Raw genomic sequence first — 17,586 nt, 5'->3', positions numbered from 1 at the left:
ACACTCCCTGAGCAAAAACTATGAAATCTAACTAATCCCGTGTTTGCCAAAAACACGGCACAGTCAACCCGTCCCACAAGCTCCTCAGTGGCATCAAACCAGGCTTTGTGGGAGAGTAAACACCCCCGTTGTTATGTTTAATCGGCTTTAATGGAAGGACTGAAGCAGTCCTCTGCCGCGACTCCACAGTGTCTGCTGCATGCCTTCCTCACACAGCTGCATGACCTGATTCATCCCTCCATTCTACTACAAACAAGTGTGGACCCATTCTTCCAGCCAATTCTCTCTCATGTCCTCATTTGTAGTGTGAAAAACTTTATAAACAACTTTATATCCCTCACTGTAACACAACTCACTTGTTAGAAGAGTCAGTACCCAGTGCCTATCCTCAAGAACTGTTCTGGAGCAGCCTGGGGTTTTGTTTGTTTATAGGGTAAGTGGAACAATGAAGTTCGAGAAAAGGATTAAGACAGTCATGCATTAAGCATTTTGACCCCTCACTTAAGGTAGAGGTTAGAAAGACACAGCACAAAAGTACAGCTTATTTAGTTGGACAACTTTATTTTCCTCACTAAATAAAAGCTTTTGATATAGTGTGCAAACGCTGTTTACACTAGTCACTCCTCAATCCATAAAATCCATTTATGAAAAGTAAGCTGAAAAAAAAGTTATGCAAACAGCAAAAAATGTATATATATATATATATATATATATACACATACACACACAGTGGTGTGAAAAAGTGTTTGCCCCTTCCTGATTTCTTATTCTTTTGCATGTTTGTCACACTTAAATGTTTCAGATCACAAAACAAATTTACATATTAGATAAAGATAACACAAGTAAACACAAAATGCAGTTTATAAATGATTGTCTTTATTATTAAGGGAAAAAGAAATCCAAACCTACAGGGCCCTGTGTGAAAAAGTGATTGCCCCCTAAACCTAATAACTGGTTAGCAGCAACAACTGCAATCAAGCGTTTGCGATAACTGGCAATGAGTCTTTTACAGCGCTGTGGAGGAATTGTGGCCCACTCATCTTTGCAGACTTGTTGTAATTCAGCCACATTGGAGGGTTTCCGAGTATGAACCGCCTTTTTAAGGTCATGCCACAGCATCTTAATCGGATTCAGGTCAGGACTTTGACTAGGCCACTCCAAAGTCTTAATTTTGTTTTTCTTAAGCCATTCAGAGGTGGACTTGCTGGTGTGCTTTGGATCATTGTCCTGCTGCAGAACCCAAGTGCGCTTCAGCTTGAGGTCACGAACAGATGGCCGGACATTCTCCTTCAGGATTTTTTGGTACACATCAGAATTCATGGTTCCATTTACCACAGCAAGTCTTCCAGGTCCTGAAGCAGCAAAACAGCCCCAGACCATCACACTACCACCACCATAGTTTACTGTTGGTATGATGTTCCTTTTCTGAAACGCTGTGTTACTTCTACGCCAGATGTAATGGGACATACACCTTCCAAAAAGTTCAACTTTTGTCTCGTCAGTCCACAGAGTATTCTCCTAAAAGTCTTGGGGATCATCAAGATGTTTTCTGGCAAAACTGAGACGAGCCTTTATGTTCTTTTTGCTCAGCAGTGGTTTTCGTCTTGGGACTCTGCCATGCAGGCCATTTTTGCCCAGTCTCTTTCTTATGGTGAAGTCATGAACACTGACCTTAACTGAGGCAAGTGAGGCCTGTAGTTCTTTGGATGTTGTTGTGGGGTCTTTTGTGACCTCTTGGATGAGTCGTCGCTGCGCTCTTGGGGTAATTTTGGTCGGCCGGCCACTCCTGGAAAGGTTCACCACTGTTCCATGTTTTCACCATTTGTGGATAATGGCTCTCACTGTGGTTGGCTGGAGTCCCAAAGCTTTAGAAATGGCTTTATAACCTTTTCCAGACTGATAGATCTCAATGACTTTATTTCTCATTTGTTCCTGAATTTTTTTGGATCGCAGCATGTCGTCTAGCTTTTGAGGATCTTTTGGTCTACTTCACTTTTTCACACAGGGCCCTGTAGGTTTGAATTTCTTTTTTTCTTTTCAGGAAGGGGGCAAACACTTTTTCACACCACTCTGTGTGTGTGTGTGTGTGTGTGTGTGTGTATATATATATATATATATATAAATATATATATAAAAGAGTGGTTGGAAAAGTTAAGTCAAAATTAATTACAACTGTTTTTGGTAAATAAAACCACACCATAATTATAAGTAGACATGGGCCTTTTAAGGCAAGTTATATCATAAATATTGTGTTGTCTTCTTTAATTTCAGTTTCGACAGAAGTTCAATAAAACGCTTTACTTTTGTTATTTTTGACCTCAATACAGCGATCCCAGCGATACACGTTCAACACAAGCAGTAGAACAGCCTATATATACAGCTGAGATCATCAGCTCATCATCTACATCTCTGTCAAGTCACCCCACCCCGTCTTTGCATGGCTGAGCCTGACCACAGTGACCACTTCCTCCACTGACTCTGACTGAGAGATTCACGCATTCATTACACATTCCGATTGGTTATGGTCTGGCATACCGAGACAGGCTGAAGAGCGGAAATGTTGCATTACACTTTATAATACTCTTATTGATGATAGACATACAGATATTTTACAGAGGAGCCTTAATGATCAAAAAGGTTTTAAAAACCTTTCTTTTGAAAAGAAACCTGATGATGCCCAGAAAGGGCTGTTTCACAAATGTAGATGCGGTTGTTAGAGGAGTAAAGCAGCGGCTCTGCTGCAAGGCTGAGGTTGAAGTGAAACTCTCAGATGTGTGTGGAGCTTTTTGGAAACTGTCACACTTCCTCAACACAAAGCTTTACACCCAAGCTGTGGAAAAAGTGTAGGCCTAGTGCTAACGGTATCACTAACCACCCAGAAACACCCTCCTTACCAATCCTATTTTCAATGAAATGACCACTTCAAACGAACCTTCACACCAAGACTTTAGCACATCAGGAGTCTGCCTCCTCATAGGCACGTTATTATTTGAACTTTTTTTTGTTACTGGCAATCTCCCATACATACATATAAATCTAAGCTTTCAAAACAATCAGTCCTAAATACTATCCCATGAACACTTAACAGCTTGATGCACATTATTGCACCCCAGTGGGAAATTTGGGGCTATCTAAAAAGAAACCCAGTTTTCAGTTGTTATGAATTAATCATCAGGGCAGTTTTTTTTAATCAGAGTTATAACATTAGTTGCGAATGAGGTTAATATGAATTGGACAAGAAGTATAGCTTACTATCACGGGTGATGTTTCAGTTAAGCTTTCTTTGAACTGAAGGTCAGTATCACACTGAGCTAATGTTTCATTTCTTTGCCATTGGGGGAAAAACTGAATGATAGTACAGAAGTCCATGAAACCAGCAGTAAAAGGCAGTAACCCAGGACAGTGACTGCAGCATTACCTCAAACGACACTCAAAGCATGCCAACAACTTTATGAGCAAGTCAGTTGTTCAGAGTCCCGTGATGCACAGACTAATTTGCCTACTCCCTTATCTAGTGAGAGGAGGAAGAGGCAGCTGACTAGTTCAACATCCGTTCAAGATGGTGGACACTGCAACAAGTGAACAGAGCACTTGCTATTAACAGCTGTGTCAGCAGCAGTACAAACATTTGTGCCGCACACTGATGGCTTCCCTTCAGCTTTCTCTGTGTGAAGCAGTTTAGCAGCTGTGCAGCCATTGGAGACGAAGAGGGGCGCATCCTGTTTTCAAAAAAGGACTAAAGTGGGGGAATGCTTAGTTAGGTGAAAACAGGACCCCAAATGCACAACAGTATACATACTTGAGCACCTTTTGTTGACTATACATAGACTATGTGTATATATTAAAAGTGTCAGCATGGTAAATGTACTGCACCAGAAGCAAAAATCAACATAGATGCACACTGGAATTCACTACTCACATTTTTTAAACTCTTTCACCATTGACCACCTAAATCTAAAGTCCATACACTTTTTTCCCTGAAAGTTGGTTTCCACAGAGGTGGTCAACTGATGTAGTCAAATATTAAACTCAGCTTGCATTCTTTACATTCCCACCTTTCATGGATTCCAAAGTACTTAGCAGTGTCCCAGTTTGTAAAATGCTGTGCAAATACAGGCTGATGACAAACACAACCATTCATATAGTCAGTAGAACTTTGGTTTCACAAGGTTAGCTAAAATAGGACTCAAAGTGAGAACATCATGTGGGCATGAGCACATTGGTAGAAATGCAGAGCAACTAACAAGAATTTGCTCAGTTTTCTTTCCCTTACTCATTTCGGTTTGGCATCTCAAGGGACTGTGGAAACCCCCTGCAAATAACCCTGTTAAAACATTCTTTCATGCTATATAGGACATTAAGGACATCTTACAAATACACTGAAACACGAATAAAGTAAAACCTTTAAAATGACTAAGTTTAATTAGAGGTTACAATTACAATTAGTTTCTGTACATGTTTTTCGAAATGAGTAAAGCAATGAGAGAAAATGAGTCATATGAAAGGTTTCTCTCCATTTCAATGGCAAGTTGCGTCTGCTCTGATGCAAGCACTACATTGGAAATGCAAGAATGTAACAATGCCACATTTTGGAGACACAGAACTGCAAGTGACACACAGTCTGGTGGTTTAAAGCCTCAACTGTAGAAAAAGGACTTCATGGATTACAAAAAGCATTCAGCTGCTTTGAGTCTTTAAACAATCTCTGAAAACAACAGCTTTTTCCATTTGTTCTGGGCTTGGTGCTCTGCAAGGTGATGCAGAAAAAAGAACCCAGTATTCAATTCAGAAGCTTTTGACAGCATGACGCATGAGAGTCTAGGCAAGTATTTGAGAGTCAAAGACTTTTTGCATATAAATGTTCCATGGGTCTCATTTACAGTTTATCTTGTGATGTCAGTAAAATCATGACAATGGTACAGTTTAATCTGTCAGTCTATCTAATATTATGCTTGCTACAACTTCCCCAATGAAACTGTCCTTTACTACAGATATTAGAACTGTTCTAAAACATCTCTGTATAAAATGCCTTATTATGTCAGAATGATGGACTATTTGCAGGAGACAGACTCTCAGTTTTTCACACAGACTCCAAAAACACAGACAACTGACAAGAGAGGTCAGGAAGAATAAACTTTAACCAAATAAAAAGAAAGAAATCAGATACAAAAACCTATATTATTCAGAAAAAAATAGAGAATCTGCATTTAGATTAAATTCAGGAATGCTCTACCAAGCAACAGTCAATTAAGTAAGGTGACGGGTGTCACAAAACAGAACTAAATGCGAGCAAAACCCATTCTTGTTCAAAGAGATAAATTATTAGTCATAAGGGTCATTTCAACAATCAAAAATAAATGAAAATATAATTCAAAGTTTTGAGCATGTTCATCAGAGAGATAATGTTATTTTTTTCTCACCAGGTTTATTTTTCTTTCTAACTAAAACAGTCATTGCCAATCAGTCGGTCATTAAGATTTGTAATTTGAGGTTAGCCATGTTAAGCCCTCATACAGTCCATCACCTGTGGTAGCACATGAAGGCTGCACATACCAATTCCTATCTCTGATGCGCGTTAGTCCCAGCTTCTCTTGAATTTCGTGTGGTTTCATGGCATCAGGTAGATCTTGCTTATTTGCAAAAATCAGAATGATGGCGTCACGCATCTCCCGGTCATTGATGATCCGGTGCAGTTCTTGCCTGGCCTCGTCAATACGATCTCTATCCGCACAATCCACGACGAAAATTAACCCTTGTGTGCCCGTGTAGTAGTGCCGCCAGAGGGGACGAATCTTGTCCTGTCCGCCAACATCCCACACATTGAACTTGACGTTTTTATAGGTGACTGTCTCCACGTTGAAGCCCACTGTAGGTATAGTAGTTACAGACTGTCCCAGTTTCAGTTTATACAGAATGGTGGTCTTTCCTGCTGCATCGAGCCCTAGCATCAATATTCTCATCTCCTTGTTGCCAAATATTTTTGACAGCATCTTCCCCATCTTGTAAATAGTTCATAAATATCTCCTTCACTCTTACTAGGAAATAATACTGAACACACAATGGCCCCTGAAAGTTTCAGACAGTTCTTGCTGAGTGTGCTTTCTCGAGTTGGTCAGTCAATCAATATGGACTATGAACCAACTCCAATGGGAGCAGTGTTCACTTCCACTCATCCAAGCACAAATCATAAACTTTCCCTTAGGAATGACAGACTCAGAAAGTAAGGGGCAGGATGTACAAAATGGACGTAAACCCGTCACTTGAGTAGTAATGATTACAGCCAGTAGCAGCTTGTGAACGTTCTCTTTAGACACCTAAGAAGTATTCAGAGTTAAGAGTCTTGAGCACAGTACTGTCCAAATGAAGAAAGGTAGAAGAGTTCAACCTAATCCACTACCTGCAATAGCTGTCATGCACAATGATCCTCAGGCTTCAAGGTTATTAAAGACGTTAAAAGCCAGTATTTAAGACGTTACTTGAGCTGTGTCTGTGCCCAGTTTGTCGTGCTGTCAGCAGCTTAGGGGAGGCCTCAGAAAGCCTGCGGTCCTCCACACTTCCTCTCGGCTTCTTCCTTGTCCTTCTCTCCCCTCTTACAACGCAGTCAGTCAGCCAGCGGTTGGGGGAAAAGCTCAAAAGCCCGTTGGCGAAGGTCTAACGATTCCCAGCCACAGCAGACGTCATACAGGCCGCCCAAAGACGAACCGCGTCGATGTTCAAGCCCTCAGTGTGTGAATCCGTGTCGCCGTCCCCCTGAGAGACAAGAGAGCTTCAGAGCACACCTCAGCAGGCCGGCCCCGTTAGCCAGCGGCTAAAGCTAGCCGAACAGCCCGGGTTCATTCACAAACAACAGAAAAAACTGCACAGAAATTCAACAAGACCAACTGAACACGTCCGAGCACTCTCTTAATTATTAATTTAATGACAATAAAACATGTTTTAGGTTACCTTTGGAGGCCCACCATTCTACCCCAGGCTCTCGCCCCGTGTTCACCCCGCCGACTCTCTCCAGCACCGAATGAAAAAGCGGAAAAGGTGTGGACGCGAATCATCCGCCACTTCCGCTCCTACCGCCCCCTCCCGCGCGTTCTGCCTCAGCCTTTAGTCAAAATGACAACAGTGACATCTGCCTGCCAGTGTAACACAGTGCTCAATGAGCGCAGACAGTACAGCACAAGTACAGTCAGGTCCATAAGTATTTGGACAGCGACACAACTTTTGTAATTTTGCCTCTGTACACCACCACAATAGACCTGAAATAGAACAGTGTAGACTTTCAGCTTTAATGCAAGGGGTTTAACAAAAAATGGACTACGGCATTATCTGTTTAGGATTTTGCTATTTTTATATAGTCCCTCTATTTTCAAAAGGATTAAAAGTAATTAGACAAACCAACAGTTATAATTACAAGGAAGATTTTTAATACTTGGGTGCAAATCATTTGCAGTCAGTGACTGCCTGAAGTCTGGAACCCATGGACATTAGCTGCCAAATGCTAAGTTTCCTCCTTGAGATGCTTCGCCAGGCCTTTGCTGCACCTGCCTTCAGTTGCTGCTTGTTTGTGGGCCTTTCTGCCTTCAGTTTTATCTTCAGTAAGTGAAAGCCTGCTCAACTGGGTTGGGTTGCTTTTGCGGTATGTTTTAGGTCATTATCCAGCTGTACTGTGAAGTGCTATCCTATGTCCTATTTTTGCAGCATTTGACTGTATCGGAGCAAAAAGTATAGCGATATACACTTCAGAATTCACCCTGTTACTTCTATCAGCTGTCACATCATCAATAAGCACCAATGACTTAGTGGCATTGGCAACCATACAAGCCCATGTCATAACACTACCTCCACCATGTTTGACAGATGATGTAATATGCTTTGGATTATGAGTCCTTCTTTTCTTTTGCCATAATTTTCTCTTCCCAGTATTCTGGTACAAATCTTCTGTAAATGAATGAATGAATGAATGAATGAATAAATAAATAAATAGTTCATGCAACATTTTTGTTAACCTTATCACATCCCAGCTTATTACATACTAAGGCTTATTATTCAGTAACTACAGGGACTTCGATGCAAACTGGGTGAGCTATTCCCAGGTTATAGAAGTCTGTAATAAAACTTTGGGCTCACCGGGAGGCCCTTGCCTTTTAAGGGGTTAAACCCCTTTTATTAAAGTCTACACCTTAATGTACCTTGAGTGCTTCGTTTCAAATTTCAAATTTCAAATTGTGGTGGTGTACATAGGCAAAATTATTAAAAAATTGTATCACATTCTAAATACTTTTGGACTTCGCTGTATTTTGACATCTGCCCCAGCAACTCTGTACTGACCCAATGAAGTGCTAGTCTTTTGTGTAGAATAGTGGGCGTGGTTGTATAAGCTTTTAAATAATGCCAGAAAGAAGGGGTTGGAAAAAATACAGGAAAAAGTATATGTCACTTTTACTCACCTAAAGTGAAAACATGAAGCCAAAAATATACTTTGAGTGGAAGTAAAAAACTACCTACATTTAAACTTGCTCAATAACAATAGTAAATGATTTTTCCCTTTGTTTTAAGTTGTGTGATTCTCACACAAAGATCATCCAGCATACTTATGGGCAATTTCATTTCACACTGAATTTGGTTGGATGTTTTGATAAGAACAATAAATTCAAATGTGAAGTAACTGACAAAAAAGAAAACAAAAATTCCCCTGGCCTTTGAAATACGTTCTTTGTACTTTGAAAGTGTAAGTAGTAAAAAGTATGTTTTCTTTTTGAAAATGTTATTGAGTAAGAGTTTAAGTAGTTTTAATAATACTTAAAAAATAATACTTAAGCACTATACATGTATTTTCCACCCCTTCCAAAAAGAAATGGGTGTCACTCTGCAAATAAAGGCTGTTATTCATCAAATGTTTTCTTTTTGTTTGCTCTCTGTAAATGTATAACATTAGAAAATCATTAAAAAATAACTGAACAGTTTTACTGGTTGGGTTACTGGCCTTGCTTGCAGTCTCTTCTCACAGCTAACTCCAAAGTTCTCGCAGGTGATTGGTCAGGTGACTGGTATGGCTGCTGCCACTTTCTTGGAGCATTTCTAGAAGATCACTTTGTTCTACTCCAACATACAACAACAACAACCAAAGTTGCCCTAAGTCACATGGGCAGGCAAATATGATCTACTTGCTGTTTTTCAAGACTTTATTATTGGGTTCATAATATGATTTTCCAGCTCATTTACTTTTCTAACATTGAATGGTTCATCTAATAGTGTGTATTTCTATAGATAGGGTTTCACCCCTGATACTTTAGGCTTACATGTTTCTTTACCTACCAAGGGTGTAAAGCACAGTGGTTTAAAGTAGGAACATTTATTTTTCAAATGAGTATTATTTATATTAGGTATATACTGATTAAGATGATGAGGTCCAGCAAATGTCTTGCTTCATCTGAATTTATAAGGATGCATTATTGCTAGCAGTGACAGAACAATTGAAATTTTAAAGTAACCTGGACAGAGTTTGCTGCAAGTTACAAACGCCGATTATCATACTATATGAACAACATGGCTGAAGTTGACCTGGCAACAGAGAAAAAAGTTCATAAAAAGTCTAAATCATTTTTTCCCGGTGTATGTAGACACCCTGTGTGCCTTGTTGCTTAATATTCCAGAAAGCTGTGGGCTGTAAAAGCTGCGTCTCCTGGACATCCACTCCGTCCAAGGGCTCCCAGTACCAGGGAAACCTTGAGGAGATAAAAACCTACACTGCCGAAACATGTAGGGTTGTAGTGCTTGTATTCTTGCTGCATGCCTCTGTTTGATATCAGCAAATGTCAGAGTATCCCATGTTGGTTTGTCCTCAGCTGCCAGTTTCCATGGTTTTTCTGTTGTCTCCTCCCCACAAAGGCCTTCCATTAGTGGATCCAGTGGCTCCCTATTCACACTGTCCATCTTTTCCAATAAGGCCTGTTGGTTGATCCTGGGGCTGCTCATCTCTCCGCTGATACTGGGTGTGTCTTTGAGGACAGGAAGGATGGATGTGTAGGAGCTTTTGCTTCTCATGCCTTGTGAGGAAGAGTGAAAGAGTCCCAGCGAGAGTTTGCTCAGTGATCTGAGAAACTGTCTTTGTTGCTGTTCAAGTTGCTTCTGGTTGTACCTGTGCTCCAGCTCAAGGCTTCGTATGAGCCCTCTGTGCTGCTGAATTTGACATCGCTGAAGCCCGCCGTTACTGGAAGCTTTCTGTTTCTGCATTTTCATCATCTCGATTTGTCCTAAATAACTGTGAAATCGATACATATGTTGCAGAGATTTTAATTCTGTCCAAAGCACATTGTGCAAAGTGCTGATCCACAGACGCTGACACATATCAGTCAAATGTTACAATTAGGAACGGTCTTTCATCAGGGACTGTGTGTCCCAAACCTACCTCTTAGCAGTGTGGTCATGCAAGCTTACAATATTTGGTGATAGTATAAGTAATGTGGCAGTCTGTCCTCTTTGATGATCCAAAACGTGCAAATGGTGAGCATTGCTCTAAGTCATGTGTCCTCTCACAGGGGGAAACAGTTCAGTAACTCAAAACCCTATAGGGTGTCATGTGATAGCCTTATTATCATTATTTAAAATCGTCGGGATTCTCAGTGGATCTTTCCCCTAATATCTTAGCCTTGTTACTGTTTGCCTATTGATGAAAGTGCTTTTGAAACCTTTATTTGTTTCATTCATAATGGATGTATTTTCAACGCACTTAGTCTAATCATACAGCATTGAGATGGTCTGGAGATTCAGACAGGTGTCTATGCAGGGGTCCTGTACTGTACAAAAGGGTTACTGGCTTTGACCCACAAGAAAAGGGCAATGACAGACTCTTCGAGTTTAAATATTTAAGACTGAGTTCAGATGACAAGATATTCTGTTTAGAGGGGAGTATTTGTGAACAGCCTCATCAATGTTTCACACACTAGATCCTATTCACTCTCCCATGTTAATCGCTGGCCTTTAATTATGTACAAGTGACCAGCTCAGACTGTTATGCTGTGACACTGATTCAAATGAGGACTAAAATTAGCCTCACTCACATCAAAAAATATTCTGGATTTTGGAAAAGGTTTCTGACTTTTGAAATAAATAAAAGTGTTTTCCTAAACAGGACCTATGTCTGAACTACAACAGAATTTTTCAAGGACAATTCCCATTATCAGTATCAGTGTCATTTCCTTGCTCTCTCTCTCTCTCTCTCTCTAAATATATATATATACTACACAGTGAGGGGAGTTTAGTCTAGGACCAATCTCTTTCCAACTTTTCCAATTTCTTGGAAAAGTTAGTCATGTCCACTTGTTAATTAGATCTTTTCTTATCACACTACGCTACCAAGATGGGCCGGTGAAGGGTAGCACATGCTTCCTTACAGACACGTGAAGACTGCTACTGCATCTTTATGAACTGTTGAGAGGAGAACGCTAACTACCAATTTTGTTACATCGGCGAAAAAGTGCCTATGTTGGCTAGCATTACACTGCGTGATGGAGGGCCATTCTCCCAATACAGAGAAAGCAGGCTAGTTATGCTGTGTTGCCAATGCTCAAACAGTCGTACCACTCAGGTGCCTAACAACTGTCTCTGACAACAGCATGTGACCAATTTATCTCGATTTCAAGCAAACAATTAGTGGTACCTTATGTCAGACATGTCTGAACCCAGAAGAGAAGGGTCAGGTAATCACAGACTGACCGAAACAGAACACGTAGAACTGTATATATAGAGTTTCCTGAATCCAGTTCACTATTTTAAGCTCCGAGACTATTGGTCTCGTTTTCTGAGCATAAAATATTTTGGACTAAATTACACAGTCATGGGAGTTTAGTCTAGAACCAAACATGACTGGTTTCTGGAAAAGTTATCTAAACAGTTCAACTAGCTTGTATACACATAATGTCTGGAGCACTTAACCAATCTAACTGGAAGTACACAAAGAGGCCCACAGTGACTTGCGTTTTTCACTTAGCTTACTGTCCATATGCAAAGACCACAAAAACCCAGACGAAGAATGCGCACTGCTTAGCGTTTAATGCAGTATGAATGCTTGCTGACTATGTCTGATCAAAATATTCTACTTAATTTATTTTTACACTAAATTCTACAAGTGAACACACAACATAACAGGAACACCTAATATATTAAGTTCTAGATAAGGAATAGGACTACAATGTGTCTTCAGAATATCTTCTGTACTTCCTGGTGTGTCATACAAGTCATGAAGTGTGTGTAAAGGGATACTTGGCCATTGTTCAAGATGAAAAGCTTCCTGTTCTTTGAGGGATGAAAGAGCAGGAAATTGTACTTTCATCTACTGCAGTTTCCTCTCAGAATGTTTCATAAAGGTTTAGATCTTTTGATTGGGGAGGCCATGCTAGGCAAATAATTTCATCTTGGTGTTCATAAAACCCCTCTTGAATTTGTATAGCAGGGTGTGTAGAGACACTGTTATCTAAGAATATGGCAACACCATGAAGGAAGTGCATGTGGTCCTGTAAAATGGTCTCATACTTTTGATGTGACCATGGAGTCATCATAACTAAGGACTCCTGTGAAATAGCTGCCCATGCCCTCAAGGCTCCACCACCATGTTTAACAGTTGAGAACATATTGCTGACTCAATGCTCACATTGAGGGCACCAGCAGCAAACAAGGGACCTTGAGAGGAGTCAAAAAGTGTAAAGGGGAAGCTATCCTCCTCTGCACAGCACCTGACAGTGGAACTAGGAAGAAATTAAGTGATTAATCAGACATTCAGTAGCACAAAGGAATGATCTGTAGGATAAATTAGTGAGCAATGGTTGTTAAAGGTCTGTCAGGTTTAGTGGTGGCCAAAAGCCCTGTTGATAATATTGATGCAATCATTTTGGTTTGTTTAGTATAGACAATAACTTTCTGTGCGTGTTGATGTCCTTCAAGTTATGATCACTGGTCTTGTTTGTTCTTATTTCACATTTGCTGACATGATTTTTTAAGCTGTTTCCTTGGACACAAGTTTTTGTGTGACCATTTATCTGCACTGTCGTTTTTTTCTTTTGTGAATTACTAATTTGACCTTCCTGTGTAATTTGACCTGTGTAATTTGACCTTCCTGTGTTTCATTTCATTCCATTACCTCAACACCTTTTTTTCATTATTTTGTCCATCCACCAACAACTGTATGTTTAAAAGATATAACAAACTCTTAAAAGTTTAATTAAGCAAAGCATTTAAGCTGCTTTATGTAAAACAGTTGTTTAAATGGCCCACATCCTACAATTTCCTTGCACTTCCTTTTTGTTCCCTGAAATCCACTTATGATGGATGTTTGGATTTGGGTTTTGTGTGACCATTTTCCAACCTCTCTTCATCGCTTAGAAATAAACAGGGTGTTCTGTTTTTGTTTCTGTGCCTTTAAAACTGATATACATAAATAACCTTTGTTGTGATTGGCTGCGCTGTATTGTTTCTCATTCAAAAAGCAATATAAACTGAGATTGTCTTATAATTTTGGCATGAATGAACAGAACTAAACTGCTGTAGGCTGAATAGGTGGACACATATAAATGCTTTGGTTTTGTGACATCACAAAAACAATTCAAAATGGACTGTTTTTGCAGTTTAGTTCCCATATGTGGACTGTTGACTGGGAAGTAATGAATGGTGCAATTTGAAATTTTCAAATTATTCACATCACATGTGTCAGGCTCCAGTCCTTGTGGGCCAAAACACTGTGGACTTAAACATGCTGCCTAAATAAACACACCTGATTTAGCTCATCAGCTAATTAGCAAAACCTTTATGAACTGAATTTACTGATACGCTGATATCTGCATCACTTTGGCCCAGAAAGTGCCCCATTTTGACATGCCTGATTTACCTTCCATATCAAACTATTTTATTTCAAAAAAGTAAGGAAAAGTTTTGTTTTCCATAATATGGGCCCTTTAATACCCTTAGGTGATACTATGGTTTTCTCTGTTCATATGCCTTGATTTTAAGGGGGTTATTAATACACAGTTGTACATTTAGCTTAAGGCTTAAGAAAATAAAACTTAAGCGGTAACTAACCCTGTAGGGGTACATAACCGCGAGTGCCTCTTCAGGGTTTTCTTATGAGAAAACTTTACTTTTTAGTTCTTTCATGCAACCCAGTGTGGGTCTTGATGTTCCAAATAGTGTTGTGTATCTGAATGTAACCTTATATAGCTACATAGCTTTCTGTCCACACTCTGTGCACAACTGGCCTCTCATTGGTCCTGAATGCCACTCCTTCAAGATTACATGAAGCCTCTGTAATGAGAAGAGTGATAGTTATCTTTATCGTTACAGTGAACAAAGGATCCGATGTGGTGAAATGGACTTCTATTTTCAGGTAAGCCTACATAGTCTATTAATAATAATAATAATAATAATAATAATAATAATAATAATAATGTAGTTAAATGTTTACTGTTTAGTCTACATTTTTCTTCTTTGTATTATTATTATTATTATTATTATTATTGTTGTTGTTGTTGTTATACAGTCAACCTGTTACAGTCCTGGTTTCAGATGTAGTTTCCTAACAGGTTAGTCCATTCATTCAGATAATCAGTCAGTCAGTTGATCAGCAGGATTAGTAGGTGTGTTAGAGCGGGTAAATCTCCAAACTCTGCTGGACTCCGGGCTCCAGTTTCCAACCCCTGATGTAAAGGTTTCCATAAGACAGCGCTGTTCCACCCCGGCTGGACGCAGAGTGATAGAGATAAAGCTCCAGCTCACTGTGCTGAACCACACTGTCCCTTTAAGACCCTCAGTTGGCAGCGGCAGATATGGCGGAGTGCGGGGGATCTACCTCAGGACTTTCTTCTTCAGCAGACAATATGACGTCCCTTGCGAGGGCGCTTTCTCACAGCACATTGAATCAGCTTGATCAGTCGGATGTTTTTCAGTCGCAGACGTCTCTTTGTAGGATGGGCCAGGTTCGGAGAAGAGCCATATCGAGCAGCCAGAGTGTTGACTCTCTGGATGTGAGCCCCAGCGCTGAGGCGAGGGTCCTGGTCATAAACACCGGCGGGACCATCGGCATGATGTACCATAATAACGGTAACTTTTAACGCCTCACCTGTAGACTTGTCACAGCGCCGTTTCGTGTCCAGTGATGAGGCGTATCGGTCGATACGACCATTGTTTTATTGGTCTGTGCTAACGGTAAACACCACATATAGAAAGAGGGCGAAGCTGAAGTCAGCTTCTTCTTCGAAGTTACCCGTTCCACCTAAATGGTGCAGCAGTTACAGTGTACAGTGTAGCTGTTACAGTGTACGTTACAGTGTACCTGCTGCACCTTTTAAGGTGGAACGGGAATATTCAAACAAGAAACCAGCTTCAGCCTCGAGGAGAGAGGCGCCGAGCCGGCTGAACTGTAGTGGGATCGCTAGGTTAGCTGAGAGCTACTTAGCTTGGCTAGCTGTGTGAACATGTGTCAGTCTGAGGACTGGATAGTTTTCAGTTTTTATTGTGTATTTAAATATGCAAGAAAGGCACAATTTATGTATTTTGAACCAGTCTAACGTTATTCCATACAGTCCTTTGAGCTCGACCAGAAACAGGTAGCTGTATTTTTTTCCTCAAAATGTTAACTTATATCACCAAGGTTGACAGAGTTGTAGCTCATATTGAAGTGAACGTTGCCTGATGTTACATCACTGCACTAGAAGCAGCAAGAACACCATGATTATGAGTAAAAAAGCATCAGGTCAAAAACCTGACCTTTAAGCTTGACCCATTTACAAGATCCTATAATAAAGGTGAATATTCCCTGTCAGTTCAGCTTTTCTTTATCCAGTACTGTGCAAAAGTGAGAGTGTGAAAAAAAAAAATGTGTAAAGCGATTTTTTCTTGGAAGTAAATATTTATTTGTTAAAGCATCATTAACATTAGAATGAACACAAATAAACAGTGATTTTGTGTGTCTGAATGGTAGCTGAACCATTTTCAAACCTCTTCTCAGCCCATATTTAGACTCTCCAGTGACTGTTCAAGTTACACTAATGCACAGCTGCTAAGCTCCTCACTGTGGGATCAAGGACCACCAGTCATATGGAAAACTGTCTGTTTAAATGCCAGTTTGTGAAAAAGACTAATTGATTTAGTCAGCCTGACGTTCATTAACTGATTACCTGACTTATTTAGAAAATGAAATAGTTTATATTTTATATGTTTTGTTTGGAATGGCACACTGAAGATGCATTGATGAGTGTAAAGTGTGCAAGTTAGAGTCCATCAGATAAAAGCACTCAATATTATCCTGAAGAAATGGAACATAATAAGCCGAACACATGGGAGTGGTGCCAGACCTAGGTAGTTTATTAATATTCGTATGCACTGGACATTGTCACTGGACATAACTTCTGCTGCATGTTTCTTGTGTACTACCCTGTTTTCACTATTGTGTTTAATTTGATGACAGTTAGAGATCTGTAATTAGTGTCTATAATTAACTCACCATGAGTGATGTTTTTGCCCTATTTTTGTTTGTCTGCTTCACCACAGTGCTGTGTCCAGAGCCCAATGCCTTGGTTAAAGCCCTGCGCAAACTCCCCATTCTGCATGATGAGCAGTACGCCCAGCAGACCAGGCTCTACGAGTACTATGAGCACCCGGAGAACACACTAGTACTGCCGTGAGTATAAACTCAAACGCTCACACACACATACACATTTTTATGCTCCAAAGTCTGTATTTTCTCTGTAGAAAACATTTTAAAGGACCCATATCTTAGTTTCCTTTTCCTGAGACCACCTTTTGATGGTTGCGTGGTTTTATGTACCAACAGGAACAGTTTTCATATTTACATTACTGTTTTCCCACCTGCCTTTACCCCTTAAATTAAACGGGCTGTTTTTTGTTATTGTGCATATAAGACTGATATATGTTAATAACCACTGTTCTGATTGGCTGCCTTGTGTTGTGCCTCACTCAGAAAGCAGTCTAGGCCAAAACACTCCATTTAACGTCATTGTGCATGGGTGACGCTAAACTGCTGCAGGCTAAATTTATGTAAACAAATTGCTTTTTTGACATCACAAAAACAAAATGGGCTGTTTTTGCAGTTTATTTTCCATATATGGACTGTGTGGACTGGGCAGTGAGTTGTATATTTTTAAATATTAACAATGTTTACATATTATACTCTTTACACTATTTACATATTAAATCTTTTATTTCAAAAAAGCAAGGAAAGGTTGGTTTTCCATAATAAGGGCCCTTTTATGTGAGTTAGTTTATTTTGACATCAAGTTGCAGGACTTTTCTGCTCCTTGTCTGCAAATATATGATGCAATATGTAATTTTTAATGAGAGAAGAAAATGTGTACAACATGTAATTTTCATGCAATAGATCATTTGAATTCATCTTAGAAAACCAAATTTTGTGCAAATTTAGTAGCACTGTAATTACAATATGCAACATGAGCATATAACAGTGCACATTTAATGGACAGTACTTCAGTGTGTAGTGTGTAGATTAGTCTTCAGAAACGCAAATACTCAATGTGACATTTATGATTAGTTTTTATCTTGAGTGGACTGTACTAAACATTAGGATTG

General features: G+C 39.8%; 2 protein-coding genes across 5 annotated transcripts in view; one reads left to right on the top strand and one right to left on the bottom strand.

Moving 5' to 3' along the window:
* Window positions 1-5,120: 5,120 nt before the first annotated feature.
* arf6b (ADP-ribosylation factor 6b) lies at window positions 5,121-7,032 on the bottom strand. Its single transcript, XM_036593865.1, has 2 exons — window positions 6,946-7,032; window positions 5,121-6,750 (listed from the first exon to the last, which is right to left on the bottom strand). The coding sequence occupies exon 2, from the start codon at window positions 5,997-5,999 to the stop codon at window positions 5,472-5,474; it is 528 nt and encodes a 175-aa protein (XP_036449758.1). The 5' UTR covers window positions 6,000-6,750; window positions 6,946-7,032; the 3' UTR covers window positions 5,121-5,471.
* Window positions 7,033-9,127: 2,095 nt separating this feature from the next.
* Window positions 9,128-17,586, top strand: part of aspg (asparaginase homolog (S. cerevisiae)) — a 32,116-nt gene continuing 23,657 nt past the window's right edge. For 2 of the 4 annotated variants that reach the window (XM_036593864.1, XM_036593863.1), the window contains exons 1-2: window positions 14,700-15,081; window positions 16,531-16,660. In XM_036593864.1, the coding sequence (XP_036449757.1) occupies window positions 14,808-15,081; window positions 16,531-16,660 (404 nt within the window). In that variant the 5' untranslated portion in view covers window positions 14,700-14,807. Of the gene's footprint in view, window positions 9,144-14,325; window positions 14,369-14,698; window positions 15,082-16,530; window positions 16,661-17,586 lie in introns of those variants that run through there. The other 2 variants (XM_036593861.1, XM_036593860.1) reach the window with 2 other exon arrangements.

This window comes from Colossoma macropomum, unplaced genomic scaffold (genome assembly GCF_904425465.1).
Source record: "Colossoma macropomum unplaced genomic scaffold, Colossoma_macropomum, whole genome shotgun sequence".
Taxonomy (NCBI): domain Eukaryota; kingdom Metazoa; phylum Chordata; class Actinopteri; order Characiformes; family Serrasalmidae; genus Colossoma; species Colossoma macropomum.
The sequence above is the reverse complement of the archived record's forward strand: the minus strand, read 5'-3'. Positions and strand labels throughout refer to the sequence as shown.

Bases quoted from the DNA above. Each gene is read 5' to 3' on its own strand.
- arf6b (XM_036593865.1), bottom strand. From the start codon at position 5,999: ATGGGGAAGATGCTGTCAAAAATATTTGGCAACAAGGAGATGAGAATA.